At 42.8% G+C, this 16,963-nt stretch overlaps 1 protein-coding gene across 12 annotated transcripts in view; it reads left to right on the top strand.

Annotated features, from left to right (window-relative positions):
- SETD4 (SET domain containing 4) overlaps nucleotides 1-16,963 on the top strand; it is a 71,366-nt gene that overhangs the window by 23,197 nt on the left and 31,206 nt on the right. For 6 of the 12 annotated variants that reach the window (XM_047875793.1, XM_047875791.1, XM_047875792.1 and 3 more), the window contains 3 exons: nucleotides 1,040-1,163; nucleotides 1,788-1,918; nucleotides 10,877-11,548. In XM_047875793.1, the coding sequence (XP_047731749.1) occupies nucleotides 1,040-1,163; nucleotides 1,788-1,918; nucleotides 10,877-10,955 (334 nt within the window). In that variant the 3' untranslated portion in view covers nucleotides 10,956-11,548. Of the gene's footprint in view, nucleotides 1-1,039; nucleotides 1,164-1,787; nucleotides 2,010-6,665; nucleotides 7,513-7,928; nucleotides 8,005-10,876; nucleotides 11,549-14,876; nucleotides 14,888-16,963 lie in introns of those variants that run through there. The other 6 variants (XR_007155756.1, XR_007155758.1, XR_007155755.1 and 3 more) reach the window with 5 other exon arrangements.

Raw genomic sequence — 16,963 nt, 5'->3', positions numbered from 1 at the left:
GAATAGCATATAGCATATCTTCCTTCCTTCCTTCCTTCCTTCCTTCCTTCCTTCCTTCCTTCCTTCCATTCATCCATTCATCCATCCATCCATCCATCCTTCCTACCTTCCTTGAAAACTTAGCTACTCCTGAGGTTTCAGTTGTAATCTCTAGAGTTCAAGACCTTTAAGACTATTCCCTGTGTGGGTTGCCAGCTGTTCTGAATTTCTAAGTGACTTGTGTATACTTCAACTCTGATGTGACACTTGTCACCTACTTTTCCCTTCCTAAGCCATTCCACTTCAGATTCTCTGCATCCAGAATCTCTTCCTCCACTCTCTTCCTCTCTGCTTAGTGCTGCTTTCTAGCATGTAGTTTTGGCTCTGCCACCTTCTGGTTCAGATCTCGCTGTGGCTCCCTCTTGCTTACCCTGAAGCACTTACGTTCCTCTGCCTGCAGAAAGTTGGCCCCACTTGCCCCCTCAACCCCTTTTCCTACATATATTTGGATTCTAAAATGGGAATGACCTGTGTGTACGGGAAGGCTTCATCGTAGATTCCTCCTTCCATCTTGAGAGCATTTTACTTTGTGAAACATGTTCTGTCCAGTTTACCATAGTTTAGGAAAGTCACTTGAAGAGAAGGAAACTTCTTCTACCTTTTTCCTTAGTCCTTAGTCCTTTTGGCTGGAACTCACCTTCCTGTTCTGTCATCTGCTCTGTTTCCGTGGCTGGTGGACATGACTCCACCTAACTACGTGCCAGACACAGGATTGCGATGACAACACAGTTCAGTGCCTGCCCTCAAAAGAGCGGCAGTTGCCTTGATTCTTATTCTCGCTTGTTCCTCCTTCTTGCTTCTATACCTTGTCTGCTTCAACACAGGAGCTGCATGTGGGGGGAGGTTAGGGAATCTGTGGGGGGAGTTAAGGGAGGTTAGTGAGTTTTATTATGCTTCTAGAAAAACAGGAGAAGAGTTTGTGTGTTGTGTTGAGGTGTAAAAGCCTTCTTTACTTTTTGAGAGCCTGCTGACATCATGTTACTGAACAATTTGGTTCTAGTACATGCTGGAAAAAAATACTTCTTGGAGAAATCATTTCAGATACAAATGAGAAGAGAAGTTTGGACATAGCCCAGAAAATATGCCATTATTTCATAGAGGAGACCAATGCAGTGCTTCAAAAGGTATGCTTCTAGAATATCGCATTCTTCTGCTAAAGAAGTGTTTTGATTAAGAAGTTACCTATTTTGTACTTGTTGTTACACCTTATTCGGGCATTGTTTGATGCTTAAATAGATGAACACTGGTGTAATTTCTGGGGTTTTTTTGACCGTTAGCATTGTGTTTATATTGGATAAATTTTCAAGTACTCTTTTTTTAAAAAATATTTTTATTTAGCAAATGTTTTAATTAAATGAGAAATCAACTCATTTTAATGAAAACATTACTGGGATTGAAAAATAATTTTAATGAATCTTCAAGACCTTATGCTAGGTGAAATAAACTAGAATACCAAAAGACACATACTGTGTGATTCCACTTATATGAGTTATCTAGAGTGGGCAAATTCAGAGTCTACAGAAAGTAGAGTAGAGGTTACCAGGGGCTGGGGAGTTAGTGTTAATAGGGTACAGAATTTCCGTTAGAGACGATGGAAAACTTGTGGGGTGGGTGGTGGCGATGCTCACATAACATTGTGAGTGTACCTAGTACCGTTGAAGTATTCACTGAAAAGTGGTCAGAATGGTCACTTTTATGTTTATGTATATTTTACTGCAAGAAAAAAATAATTTTAAAATGCTTTCCAGGTTTCTCATATGAAAGATGAAGAAGTGGCTTCGGTAAACCAACTAACTTTGGTAGAAACATTGTGGACAGAAGAGCTAAAGATTCTGCAGGCCTCTGCTCTGATTCTAAACAGTTTGCAAACACCTTTTAGGTAACTTCACCTAATGCGTTTGATCACCTCCTGTGGTGGGTGTGACTTCGTAACCAGTTTTAAAGGTTTATTTTGTATAGAATCATTTACAGTCACCGAGTGGTTTCTATTAAACCATTGTATACTTCTCTTGTTCCTTCTGCTTTTCTTTGTTTGGGGGATGGAGCGGTGGCCGCTTCTCAGACGATGCAGGACATCTGCAGGGGGCAGGGCAGGCTCTGTGGATTCTAGAGTGTAAGCGATGATGGATGTGTCATCCTCCCAGCACCTCAAAAAATATTCTCAAAACAGACCCCAGTTTTGTAGAAAGAAGTGGGAGGAAAGCACTGCTCTGTAAGGAGAGAGGGGCCTGAGGGGCTCTGTGTGTGGCCTTTCCCTGGGTGTCCCACTTCCCCGCTGACTCAGCAGCTATAAAAGGGCAAGAAGTTGTGCTTTCATTCTGCTCTGATACTTTGGTTTAGAGATGTGCTGGTGGTGGGTGGCTTCGGGTGGGGAATGGGGTAGGTGGTGTGGGGCAGGCCCCAGTCCCAGCCGGGCTTGGCCCCCAGCTGCACTGAACTTGAGCAAATCACTTTGTATTTTCCCTTCTGATTTCCAGTTTGAAAAGGAGATTGTGGACCCCCTATGTAGAAGGGCCAGGGACTGGGACTCGTGTTGGGTAGAGGCCCAGGGGATGCCTGCCACCTTTCGCTTTCTTGCCCTTGCTCACCAGGAACCAGGGAGCTGGCTATAGGAGGGACAGTCAGGGCACCTTCTGTGAGTTTGAGTGAATGGAAGTTCAGTCATTAAATACAGGAGAGAGTAGGGCCTGCCTCAGCAGACCTCCCTCTGTGGTTTTCCAGAATGTGTTTAAGTCTCTTGTCAGACATGTTCCTTTCCCAGTCTCTTTGTGGTAGGTGTTTAACTTTTTTTTTTTAATGTATATTTATTTTTGAAAGAGAGAGAGAGAGAGAGAGAGTGTGTTCAAGTGGGGGAGGGACAGAGAGAGAGGGAGACACAGAATCGGAAGTAGGCTCCAGGTTCTGAGCTGTCAGCACAGAGCCCGACGCGGGGCTTGAACTTACAAACTGTGAGATCACGACCTGAGCTGAAGTCAGATGCTTAACCAGCTGAGCCACCCAGGCGCCCTGGTGTTTAACACTTTTATTCTGCTGCTTTTCTATCATTTTCATGGGGGCTTGGGAGGTATAGGAGATGAATTTTTGTGCTCAGTTGGTCATTTTGAATTAAGAGTCTTTTCTTTTCCTTCCCTTCCCTTCCCTTCCCTTCCCTTCCCTTCCCTTCCCTTCCCTTCCCTTCCCTTTCCCTTTCCCTTTCCCTTTCCCTTTCCCTTCCCTTCCCTTCCCTTCCCTTCCCTTCCCTTCCCTTCCCTTCCCTTTCCCTTTCCCTTTCCCTTTCCCTTCCCTTCCCTTCCCTTCCCTTCCCTTTCCCTTCCCTTTCCCTTTCCCTTCCCTTTCCCTTTCCCTTTCCCTTTCCCTTTCCCTTTCCCTTTCCCTTTCCCTTCCCTTTCCCTTTCCCTTCCCTTCCCCTTCCCCTTCCCTTCCCTTCCCTTCCCTTCCCTTCCCTTCCCTTTCCCTTTCCCTTTCCCTTTCCCTTTCACTTTCCCTTTCCCTTCCCTTCCCTTTCCCTTCCCTTCCCTTCCCTTCCCTTCCCTTCCCTTCCCTTCCCTTCCCTTTCCCTTTCCCTTTCCCTTTCCCTTCCCTTTCCCTTCCCTTTCCCTTTCCCTTTCCCTTTCCCTTTCCCTTTCCCTTCCCTTCCCTTCCCTTCCCCTTCCCTTCCCTTCCCTTCCCTTCCCTTCCCTTCCCTTCCCTTCCCTTCCCTTCCCTTCCCTTCCCTTCCCTTCCCTTCCCTTTCCCTTTCCCTTCCCTTTCCCTTTCCCTTTCCCTTTCCCTTTCCCTTTCCCTTTCCCTTCCCTTCCCTTCCCTTCCCTTCCCTTTCCCTTTCCCTTTCCCTTCCCTTCCCCTTTCCCTTTCCCTTTCCCTTTCCCTTTCCCTTTCCCTTCTCTTTCTTTCTTTCTTTCTTTCTTTCTTTCTTTCTTTCTTTCTTATAAAAGCATTTTAGGCTATTGACTTTCCTCTGACTATGGTTTGTATATGAAGTGTGTACTTAATTAGTACTTTTTTAGTACTCAGAGTTTGGCTCAGGATTTACACTTTTCATAGCGGTTTCCTGCCTGTCAGTCAACAGTCAGAACCACTGGGAGGGAGTCGGAGCAGGTGTTCTATCATCGGTCACAGGAGCAAAATATGCCCTTACTATAAAAACTGGACTGCCATCGGAACAATAAGACAATAACGTTTACTAAATATTAGCATTGCTAGATGCGAGGTGCTGTGCTCAGGTCTTGGTATGCAGAGTTTTAAGCCTCACGGTTACCCTGTGTCATGAATGGAAAGGGGAAGAAATTGCCTAAGATTGCACACTTAGTGTGCTACAGAGAAAATGCCCACTCACCCTGCCCTCGGAGGGGTCAGGGTCCACAGCGTGGGTGTGTTCGTGTCCGGGGTTTACTGTGTCCTGCTGTGGGGATGGAGTTAATGCGTGTGGCCTGCCGCCTCCACGTCAGTGGACGTCAACATGCCATTCGGCAGGCCCGGGCCTTCTGGCGCAGCTCTACCTCAGCGGGGACGTCTGCTGGATTCTGGGGCTCAGTGTGGGCAAACTGACCTGAAGCCGTGGTCATATGTGAGCTTCCATCCTTACTCTTTCCCTGTTTATCCTTTTCAGAACCAGGGAGGGAAGAGGGGATGTTCCCTCCACAGCCCTCAACAGTCCTTGGCCCCAGGGGACGGACACGTGGAGAAGTCTTTCAGGGGCTGGAGCTGTGGAGGGACCGCCAGGCCTCTCCAAGGTTGGGGACGGACTGGGGCCGGATGGTGTAGGGGCTGCCCCTCTCAGGCATCGGTGCCCAGAGTTCGGTTTTCCCTCCCAGGTCTTGTGCTTCCCCAGCACTGGAATTCCTGTCCTTGAGTGCAACCCAAACAAATGGGACCCACTCACCTCAGGAGACAGTGTCCGGACGTCTTTCCTTGTTCTTATATGCAGTTGGTGTTGACTTTATTTTTAAGTAGCTGCAGTGCGGAGCACCTGGGTGGCTCAGTTGGTTAAGTGTCTGACTCTGGATTTCGGCTTAGGTCATGATCTCATGGTTCGTGGGATCAAGCTATGCGGTGGATTCTGTGCTGACAGTGTGGAGCCTTCTTGGGATTCGCACCCCCCCCTTACTTCCCTGTTCACTCGCATGCACCTGCACGCTGCAGTGTGTTTCAGGATGTGCTATACCAGGAGTCTGCAAACATTAACGGGGGCAAATAGTAGATATTTTAAGCTTTCTGAGCCATACAGCCTTTGTCCCGACTATTGCACAGCATATCGACAATATGCAAACAAGTTGAATGGCTGCGTTCCAGTAAGACTATTTACAAAGACAGGTCTTGGGCCATAGTTTGCTGACCCCTGTGCTAAACCATACTTATTTTTCCTGTCCCCTATTAGTGGACATTTAGGACCTATACATATTAATATATTTACACACACATACGTATGAACTGCTACGTGAAGGTGCTTTTACACCTTTCAAAAACAAAGCCACCCTTTAACATGAACATTGTTGTGCTCTAGTTGTCCAGTGATTAGAAAAACAATAGACAATGAGAAAAATCATTACTCATGCATTTACAAATGAGAAGTATTTCATCATCCACACCAGATCTATGTGTATTTGGAAAACTGCAGAATAAGACTTTTCCATTTATAGGCCATGCTTGGTATATGTGTGCCGCAGACTTCTTGCAAAATCTGCAGAGCCTGTGGCTCCTTGTAGGGCAGTCTGGCCCACAGGGTAAACCACTGTTGACTGTGACACACAGCTGCCTTTGAGGGCCGGCAAAGCCAGGCTCTTTCCCAGTGGCATGATTTTCTTCCTTCTTAGTTTACACGCCCACCCCCCCATTTTCTTCTTCCTCCTTTTCTGTTTGTTCCTCACTATTGCCTTGGGCATGCCTGAGGTCACTTACTAACACACCTTCTCCTCATCGGTATCTGGTTACAGAGTTTGTGGGTGGTAAGCCTCCCACTGGCCGACTTGGCCTGAGGGGACAGACATTGAGAAGTTAAGGACTATTTGTCCTTATCTTTCAAGCTAAAAACAGCAGATGCACTCCTCTGACTGGGGCACTTTAAGTGCTTCTGCCTGAAGGTGGAGACTGGTAATGACCTAGGCAATCAGCTGTAATTCTGTGAAAATGGCTCTCACTGAACCACCTAGACACGTCCTGAGAGGGCCCATCAAGGCACAGAAATAGGGAATTTATTTTAGCTCTTCAGTTGGCAAACAGCAGCCACATTCTGTGTGATAGATTAATGTTGGGTAGTAGGTCTTATCTGGAGGAGCAAAGAATAATAAAACCCAAATTGGTTTGTCAGCTGACATTTCTTTGTTTTTTCAAGATTTTTTTAACGTTTATTTATTTTTGAGACAGAGAGAGACAGAGCATGAACAGGGGAGGGTCAGAGAGAGAGGGAGACACAGAATCCAAAGCAGGTTTCAGACTCTGAGCTGTCAGCACAAAGCCCGATGCGGGGCTTGAACTCACCGGCCGCGAGATCATGACCTGAGCCCAAGTCGGACGCTTAACCGACTGAGCCACCCAGGCGCCCCAGTCAGCTGACATTTATTTGAATATAGAGTTTTGTCAGGAATACCACCCTGTTGAAAAAGGGCCTGTTTGTTTTTTTTTTTTTACAGATCCAGAAAGTCATTTGTGAATTAAAGGGAATGGAACATTAAGAGGGAACAAGCAGGCCTGAAGCATTTTTCTATAAGCCTGCCAGTGTGCCACACACAACCTCCCCGTGTGCCACGTACAACCTCCCCGTGTGCCACGTACAACCTCCCTGTGTGCCACATTCTACAGTGCCATGTGCTCTCTCTGGGGCTGTTCTGTTTCACCTTTCAGAGGGCAGCTCCCTATCTTTGTTCTGTTACAACCTTTCCTTCAGGGGATATTTCATTTACTTTCCTTCTATAAACTATTCCATAGCTTTAACATTAGGCTGCAAGTACATTTGTAAAAACTCACAAAAACATAGTAGAATTTAATAAAAATGCAAGGTTACCATTCACACCCACTGGGACACCTGTAATAAAAAAGATAACGTGTTGAGGATGCGGGGAAATCGGAACCCTGTGGCTCTGCTGATGGAAAGTAAGACGGTGTGGCTGCTTGGAAACCCAGTCTGGCAATTCCTAAAAGTTTTAGCACAGAGTCTTTCTGACTTAGCAACTCCCCTCTCTCCCAAGAACTAAAAACACATGTCCACACAAAAGCGTGAACATGAATGTTCATAGCACTTTGTATAGCAGTGTTTGTCACAGCATTATTCATAACAGCTCCAACCCAAATGTTTATCCGCAGATGAATGGATAAATAAAATGAGATTTTTCCATAAAATGAAGTATCATTCAGGCACAGAAGGGAACAAAGTACATACATGCTGCAACATGGATGAGACTTAAAACATGGCAAATGAAAGAACCCCGTCACAAAAGACCACATATAATTGTATTTGTATGAGGGGTGCCTGGGTGGCTCAGTCGGTTGAACGTCCCACTTTGGCTCAGGTCATGATCTCGTGGTTCGTGAGTTCATGTCGGGCTCTGTGCTGACAGTGCAGAGCCCGCTTCAGATCCTCTGTCCCTCTCTCTCCTCCCCTCCCCCTCTCATGCGTGTATGTTCTCTTTCTCAAATAAATATTTGAAATAAAATTGTACTTATATGAAATGTGCAGAAAGGGCAAATCTAGAGCAATGGGAAGTAGATTAGTGGCTGCCGTGGGTGGGCCAGGGTGCTGGAGGGATTGGGTGGTGGCCATTGTGTCATACATCTAAAATGGGTCAGTGGTGTAGCCTGTTAGTTACACGACCATAAAGCTCTTTTTTAAAGAAATAAGGTTAGTGCCTAATTGGTGAGGATTCTACCCCTCTTCTCACAGCTCATGCTTTTTCCAGGAAGGTCCAGAGTCTGCCAATCTGACAACGACAGTAATGGTCTGATAGCATTAGACCTTCTGCCCATGCACTGCATTGATCACCTTGTTTATCCTTACCACGACCGGTTGAGTTCATATTTTCCTGATTCTGTAAATGTAAAGGGAAAGTTATTGCTGAGGTCACACAGCTGCTGAGTGGCAGAGCTAGGATTCAAACCTCGGTCGGCCTCTAGATGCCACGCTTGTAGGGTTCATACAGCAAAGACCGTGTCTGTGAAAGATGCACCCGGGCTTAGGGAGGCACCTGCTCTCACCTGATCAGGACTTTGTAAAATTAAAGTGTGGCTGGATCAGCCAGCCTTGGAAGAACATTTGGAGGGCTGAGATGCTACAGTCCTGCCTATTTAAATCCCCTCTCTCCTGGGCCTTTCTCTTTCTGCCATCTTGGAACCTGTGGAGGCCTTCTGGGAACAGGGCTCCTGGAAGGCTGTGGTCCACAGCCATTTTTTTGCTGGCTGTAAGTGGGGTCTCTGGAACCAGAGGGATCACACATGTCTTCTTAAAAGGTGTTTATGCTCGAGATGAAACTGAATTCTATCTAGGCAAGAGAGGTGCTTATATGTACAAAGCAAAGAACAACAACACTCCTGGTGGCAAACCAAATAAAACCAGAGTAATCTGGGAAGTGGTACCTCACGCTCATGGGAACAATGGCATGGTCCGTGCCAAATTCCGAAGTAACCTTCATGCTAAAGCCATTGGCCACAGAATCCGTGTGATGCTGTACCCCTCAAGGATTTAAACTGACTGAAAAGTAAATAAAGGTGTAGATTTGTTCTCTTGAATGAATGAATGAATGAATGAATGAATCAATCAATCAATCACTCCTCTCTCTCCTGGCATCTACTTTTGATACGCAAAGAGACTCCTCAGTATATATATGGAAGAGCAGACTCATGGCCCAGGGAACCTGTCTTCAAAAGTGACAACTCATTCCCTGAGGGAAGGTGTTATTAACCACACTTTATAGAAGAGCAGACAGGTTCAGAGAAGGGAGGTAACATGGCCAAAGGTATTCATCAGGTGAGTGCAGAGCCATGTGGGGTGGGGGTGGGGCTACCTTCCATCACACATGGTTGAAGCCTTTATTAAGAGCATGCTTGATGCGCAGAAGACATGAATAGACACTTTTCCAAAGAAGACATCCAGATGACTAACAGACACATGAGAAAGTGCTCAATACCACTCATCAAGGAAATACAAATCAAAACCACAATGAGATACCACCTCACACCTCTCAGAATGGCTAAAATGAACACCTCGGGCAACAACAGATGTTGGTGAGGATGTGGAGAAAGAGGAACCCTTTTGCACTGCTGCTGGGAATGTAAACTGTTGCAGCCACTCTGAAAAACAGTATGGAAATTAAAATCGAAAAAATTAAAAATCGAACTATCCTACGACCCATCAATTGCACTACTAGGTATTTATCCAAGGGATACAGGTGTGCTTTGGAAAGAACCCAAATGTCTATCGACTGATGAATGGATAAAGAAGATGTGGTATATATATATACAACGGAATAATACTACTCAACAATCAAAAAGAATGAAATCTTGCCATTTTCAACAAAGTGGATGAAACTAGAGTGTATTATGCTGAGTGAAATAAGTCAGAGACAAATATGATTTCGCTCATGTGGAATTTGGGAAACACGACAGATGAACGTAGAGGAAGGGAAGGAAAAATGAGATAAAAACAGAGGGAGGCAAACCATAAGAGACTCTTAAATACAGAGAACAAACTGAGGATTGCTGGAGGGGAGGTGGGTAGGGGGATGGGCTAAAGGGGTGATGGGCATTAATTAAGGAGGGCACTTGTTGGGATGGGAACTGGGTGTCCCATGTAAGTGATGAATCACTGGGTTCTACTCCTGAAACTACTGTATGTTAACTAACTTGAATTTAAATAAATAAAAACAAAAACAAAAAGCATGCTTGTCAGGATGTGGTGCCCTGACTGTGGCATCAGAAACTGCCAGGTTGTACAAGCACATCCCAAAGTCACAGAATCAGAATCTCTAGGGGTAGGTCCAGGAATATGTATTTTCAGTGAGCCCCCAGGTGATGTGAGTGCCCACTGTTTGTGAACCATGGATGTAGAGATTCCAATGGGAGAGGCCTGTGCCCCCTCACCCTCCACTCTCAGGTGCTGGTTCCAAGGTTTTAGTTGGTCCTTTCATGACTCTTGATGTGAATTGTTAGGCAGACCCCAGATCACATGAATCCAAGGCTGGGCCTCTGAATACATGCACTGTCCGAGGGTTGGGGTGACAAGAGGTCTTTGAGCTGATCCACTCAGACCCATTATTTTGTGGTTGCAGCCCAAGAGGTTTGAGGAGCTTGCTCTGGACCTTGGATTTAGCATCAGAATCCAGATTTTCTTTCTGATTCTGGTAGACCTTTCACTGTCCTGCATTCTCTTTCCATAGTGTAAGATCTAGACATTCTCTCAAACGGACTCCCTAACTATATTCTTCTAGAAAAGAATCAGAGTGGGGAGTGAGGCAGTTGGAGGAGAAAGGGAAGGGGTAGCCCAGCCCAGGAAGAGGTGGAGAAGGAACAGGAGCAGAGACCCCACCCTGCTCCAGCATTCTTGTTCTCATTGGATTTTCCCATCTAATTTCACAATAACTCTATGAGGCAGGTGTTACATGTTTTATAGATGAAGAACCTGAGGCATAGAGGGGTCACGTGACCTGTCACATCAAACAGTTGGAATTAGAACCCAGGAGTCTGAATTCAAGTCTGTCACTTGTCAGTTACACCTGTTTCTGCCTCCAAAGATGGGCAGCCTCCAGTGCAGGGTGGGGAGAGACCCCCTTAAACTTAAAGTGGTTTGTTTTGTCTTGGTTTGTTTGCATGTTCTTTAAAAAAATTTTTTTTTTAATGTTTATTTATTTTTTAGAGAGAGTGCAAGCTGGGGAGGAGTAGAGAGAGAAGGAGACAGAGGATCCGAAGCAGGGGCTCAAACCCACGAACTGTGAGATCATGACCTGAGCCCAAACCAAGAATCGGATGCTTAAGTGACTGAGCCACCCAGGCGCCCCTTATTTGCATGTTCTAGTAGGCAACTTCATCGACCTCACTGGGCAGACTGGCGACAAGGAGCCAGGCAGCACCCAGGTGCGAGGAGAAAGAGGGCCTCCCCAGAGGTCCCTGTGGGCCAAGCCCTCTCCCTGTGGTTTTCAGTTTTACAGCCCCCTCCCTGTCACTGTGACACCCACATCCCACAAAAGGCGGAGGGGCGAGAAGGGGTGAGTGATCCTGCAAGGCAGCCTTCTCCCATTTCAGAGAAACTCTGTCCTGGGGGTGGGGCCCTGCCTTTTGATCTCAAGGGTCCCCGTCTGGTTATGCAGCTGTGGTGATGGGCGTTTAGAAGCCTTCTGCTAGAGCCAGAAGATAAGGCAAAAACCAAGACTGTGCAGGGTCTATGTAGCAATTATTAGGACAGTAAATAATTCCCGTTCTAACTTTGCCCTTGTCACAAAGGGAGACTTCAAAGTGCTCAAGATAAAAGGGAATTCAGGATGTCACTGACCCCGGGAGTGGGGGGAGGGTCAAGTCTAAGGGTGTGTTTGTCACAGGCAGCAGCATAGATCTTTGCTTCTCGGGTCCTCCCAAGCCTCAGACAGTAAGGGTCGCAGCAGCTGTTTGAAGTCCCTGGGAACCACATGTGCAGCGTTTTTAAAAACTCTGTTGAGGAATAATTAACAAATACATTTGTACAGACTTAAAGTGTACACGTGATGATTTGATATATGTACACATTACAGAACAATCACCAAGAGCAAGATAATGAACACATCCATCAGCTCACAGTCAACAGTTAACTTTGTTTTCTTTCTGTGGTGGGAATGCTTAAGATCTGCTCTCAGTGACTTTCAAGTAAACAATACCATAGCATTAACTAGCCAACACGCTGTATGTTAGTTCCTCTGCACTTACTGTTCCTAATCTGAAAAATTGTACTTTTGGATGTATGCCGCTCCCATTTTCCCCTGGCCCTTGCAACCACCGTTCTATTCTCTGTTTCTGTGAAACTGCCCCCCCCCCCTTAATATTCCACATGTAAGTGATATCATACAGTATTTGTCTTTCTCAGTCTGGCTTATTTCACTTAGCAAAATGCCTTCCAGGTTGATCCATGTAGTTGCAAACGGCAAGATTTCCTTCCTTTCTGTGGCTGAATAATATTCCATTTTCTTTACCCATTCATCAGTTGAAGGACACTTTACCTTGTTTCCTCATCTTGGTTATTTTGAATAATGCTGTAATGAAGGTGGGTGTGCAGATATCTCTTTGAGGTACTGATTTCAATTCCTTTGGATATATATACCCAGGACTGGGATTGCTGGATGGTATGGTAGTTCAATTTAAAATTTTTTAAGGAATCATACTGTTTTCCATAATGGCCATACCAATATACGTTACCACTAACAGCATATAAGTGTCCTTCTTCTCCACATCTTCACCATCATTGATATCTTTTGTCTTTTTGATAATAGCCACCCTATTAGATGATATCTCATTGTGGTTTTGATTTGCATTTTTCTGATGATTAGTGATGTTAAGCACCTTTCAAATACCTTTTGTATGTCTTTTGTGTGTGTGTGTGTGTGGGGGGGGAATGTCTGTTCAGGTCCTGTGCCCATTTTTAAATTGTATTATCTGCTTTTTTGCTATTGTATGAATTCTTTGTATGTTTTGGATATAAACCCCTTATCATATATATGGTTTGCAGATATTTTCACCCATCCTGTAGGTTGCCTTTTCAATTCATTGATTGTTTCCTTGCTATGCAGAAACTCTTTAGTTTGATGCTGTCTCACTTGTTTATTTTAGTTTTTGTGCCTGTACTTTTGATGTTTTATCCAAGAAATTGTTGCCAAGACCTATGTCAAGGATCTTTTCTGCTATGTTTTCCTCTAGGAGTTTTATGGTTTCAGGTCTTACATTTAAATCTTTGATCTATTTTGAGTTAATTTTTGCGAGTGGTGTAAGATAGGGGTCCAGTTATACTCTTTTGCATGTGGATATCAGGTTTTCCCAGCACCATTTATTGAAGAGAATATCATTTCCCCATTGTGTGTTCTTGGTGCCCTTGTCAAAATTTAGTGGACCATGTATGTGTGGGTTTTTGTCTGGGCTCTCTATTCTCTTCCACTGGTTTATATGATGGTTTTTTATGCCAGTACCACACTATAGCTTGTAATATAGCTTGAAATCAGAAAGTGTGATACCTCCAACTTTGTTGTTGTTGTTGTTGTTCTCCTCCTCCTTCTCCTCCTCCTGCTTCTCCTCCTCTTCCTTCTCCTCCCCCTCTTCCTTCTCTTCCTTCTCCTCCTCCTCTTCCTTCTCCTCCTCCTCTTCCTTCTCCTCCTCCTCTTCCTTCTCCTCCCCCTCCTCCCCTCCTCCCCTCCTCCTCCTTCTCCCCCTCCTCCCCTCCTCCTTCTCCCCCTCCTCCCCCTTCTCCCCCTCCTCCCCCTTCTCTCCCTCCTCCCCTTCTCCTCCTCCTCCTCCTCCCCTTCTTCTTCTTCTTCTTCTTCTTCTTCTTCTTCCTTCTTTTTTTTTTTTTCAGGATCTCCTTGGCTATTTAGGGCCTTTTGTAGTTCCATACAAATTTTTGTATACTTTTTTCTGTTTCTGTGAATGATACCATTAGGATTTTGATAAGTATTGCACTGAATCTGTAGATAATTTGGGTAGTATGAACATCTTCACAGTATTAAGTCTTCTAATCCACGAACATGGGATATCTTTTCATTTATTTGTATCTTCTTTAATATCTTTCATCAGTGTCTTAGAGTTCTAAGTGTACAGGTCCTTCATCTCCTTGGTTAAATTTATTCCTATGTATTTTATTGTTTTTGATGCTGTTATAAGTGGGATTGCTTTTTAAATTCATCTTTCAGATAGTTTGTTGTTAATGTATAGAAATACAATGGATTTCTGTACGTTGATTTTATATTCTGCTTCTTTACTGAACTTATTTATTCATCCTAACAGATTTTTGGTGGAGTCTTTAGGGTTTTCTATATATAAGCTCATGTCATCTGCAAACAGATAATTTTACATCTTCCTTTCTGATTTCATGCCTTTACTTCTTTTTCTTGCCTAAATGCTATGGCTGGGACTTCCAGTACTATGTTAAATGGAAATGGTGAGAGTAAGCATCCCTGTCTATTCCTGATCTTAGAGGAAAAGATTTTTAACTTTTCATCACTGTATATGATATAGCTGTGGGCTTGTCATATATGACTTCTATTATGCTGAGGAACACTTCCTCTATACTTAATTTGTTGAGAGTTTTTTTTTTTATGAAATGATGTTGAATTTTGTCAGATGCTTTTTCTGCATCTTTTAAAATGATCATATTATTGTTATCCTTCATTCTATTCATGTGGTGTATCACATTTATTGATTTGCTTATGTTCAACCATCTTTGCATCCCATGGATGAATCCCTCTTGATCATTTTAATCCCTGTGATCATTTTAATGTGTTCTTGCATTTGATTTGCTAGTATTTTGTTGAGGATTTTTGCATTCATCAGGGATATTGGCCTTTAATTTTCTTCAGTATTAATTTATCCTTCAGTATCACAGTCATGCTGGCTTCATAGAATGAGTTTGGAAGTGTTCCTTCCTCTGTAATTTTCTAGAAGAGTTTGAAAAGGATTGGTATTAATTTTTCATTAAATTTTGGTAGAATTCACCTGTGAAGCCATCTGGTCCTGGGCTTTTATTTGTTGGGAGATTTTTGATTACTAATTCAATCTCCTTGCTTCTTATGGGTCTGTTCAAATTTTCTATGACTTCATGATTCAGTCTTGGTAAGTTGTGCATTTCTAGGAATTTATCAATTTCTTATAAATTATGTAATTTGTTGGCATATAATTGATCACAGTTGTCTCTTATGATCTTTAGAATTTCTGTTGTATCAGTTATAACGTCTTTCTTTCATTTACAATTTTATTGAGGTCTCTTTTTTTTCCTTAGTCTACCTAAATGTTTGTCAATTGTTTATCTTTTCAAAAAGCCAACCCTTAGTTTTGTTGATATTTTCTATTGTTTCTCTAGTTCTCATGTCATCTATTTCTGTTCTGATCTTTATTATTTCCTTCCTTCTGCTAACTTTGGGCTTAATTTGTTTTTCTTGTTCTGGTTCCCTGAGGTGTAATGATAGGTTGTCTATGGGTTGGATGCATCCCATAAGTTTTGGTGTGTTGTGATTCCATTTTTGTTTGCCTCTAGATATTTTTTGATTTCTTTCACCCATTGGTTGTTAAGAAGTGTGTTGTTGAAATTTCACATATTTGTAAACTTTCCAGGTTTCTTCTTGTTACTGATTTCCAGTTTCAAACCATTGCAGTTGGAAAAGATATTTCATATGATTTCAATGTTATTAAATTTCTTAATCCTTATTTTGTGACCTAAAATATGATTTATTCTGGACAATGTTTTATTTGTGCTTGAGAAGAATGTGTTTTCTGCTGCAGTTGGATGGAATGTTCTATATATGTCTATTAGGTACATTTGGTTTAAAGTGTCATTCCAGTCTGTTATTTTCTTACTGATTTTTTTTCTTTGGATGATCTACCCACTGTTGAAAGTAAGGTATTGAAGTTCCCTACTATTACTACATTGCTGTCTATTTTTGCTTTCAGATCTATTAATAATTATTTAATACATTTAAGTTTTCCAATATTGAGTACAGAGATGTTTACAGTAATTATATCCTTTTGGTGAATCGACCCCTTTAGCATTATATAATGATTTTCTTTGTCTCTGTTACGTTTTTGACTTAAAGTCTGTTTTATCTGATGTAAGTATTGCTATCCCTACTGTCTTTTGATTTTCATTTGCACAGAATATCTTTTTCCACCATTTACTTTAAGCCTGCAAGTGTCCTTAAAGCTCAAATGAGTTTCTTGTGAACAGCATTTAGTTGGGTTTTGTTTTTTTAATCCATTTTTTGTCTATTCATTCTTTGCCTTTAATTATAGAATTTAAACCATTTACATTTAGAGTGATTACTGATAGGTAAAGACTATCACCATTTTGTTAATTGCTTTCTATTGTTTTGTGGTTACTTTGTTCCATTCTTCCTCTCTTGCTGTGTTTCTTTGTGAGCTGATGATTTTTTTTTTTTTTACAGTGGTATGCTTTGATTCCATTCTCTTTTTTATTCATGTATCTATTATAGATTTTTTTGCTTTATGGTAATCATGAAGCTTTCATAATACACCTTATAATTATAACTATTTTGAACTGACAACTTCAATTGCATAAAAATGTTATACACATTTACTTGCTTGTACTCACAGTTTATGTTGTTCGTGTACCAATTTACCTCTTTTTATATTATCTATCCATTAACAAAATATTGCTTCTATAGGTTTTTTTTTTATTTTTTTAATGTTTATTTATTCTTGAGAGAGAGAGAGAGAGAGTAAGGGAGAGGCAGAGAGAGAAGGAGACACAGAATCTGAAGCAGGCTCCAGGCTCTGAGCTGTCAGCACAGAGCCTGACATGGGGCTTGAACCCATGAACTGTGAGATCATGACCTGAGCCAAAGTTGGGCGCGCAACCAAGTGAGCCACCCAGGTGCCCCTCTATAGTTTTTTTTTTAATCATTTTTTTTCCTTTTTTTTTTTTTTTTTAATTCTTTTTAATGTTTTTATTTATTTTTGGGACAGAGAGAGACATAGCATGAGCAGGAGAGGGGCAGAGAGAGAGGGAGACACAGATACTGAAGCAGGCTCCAGGCTCTGAGCTGTCAGCACAGAGCCCGACACGGGGCTCAAACTCACATACTGTGAGATCATGACCTGAGCTGAAGTCGGACGCTTAACTGACTGAGCCACCCAGGTGCCCCATATCATTTTTGTTTCTTAACCTGTATGCTGGAGTTCAAAGTGATTTACACACAACCTTTGCAGTATTTGAGTATTTTGAATTTGATGATATGTTTTCCTTTACTAGTGAATTTAT

This window comes from Prionailurus viverrinus, chromosome C2, assembly GCF_022837055.1.
Source record: "Prionailurus viverrinus isolate Anna chromosome C2, UM_Priviv_1.0, whole genome shotgun sequence".
NCBI classification, from domain to species: domain Eukaryota; kingdom Metazoa; phylum Chordata; class Mammalia; order Carnivora; family Felidae; genus Prionailurus; species Prionailurus viverrinus.
This window is presented reverse-complemented; position numbering and strand designations above follow the sequence as displayed.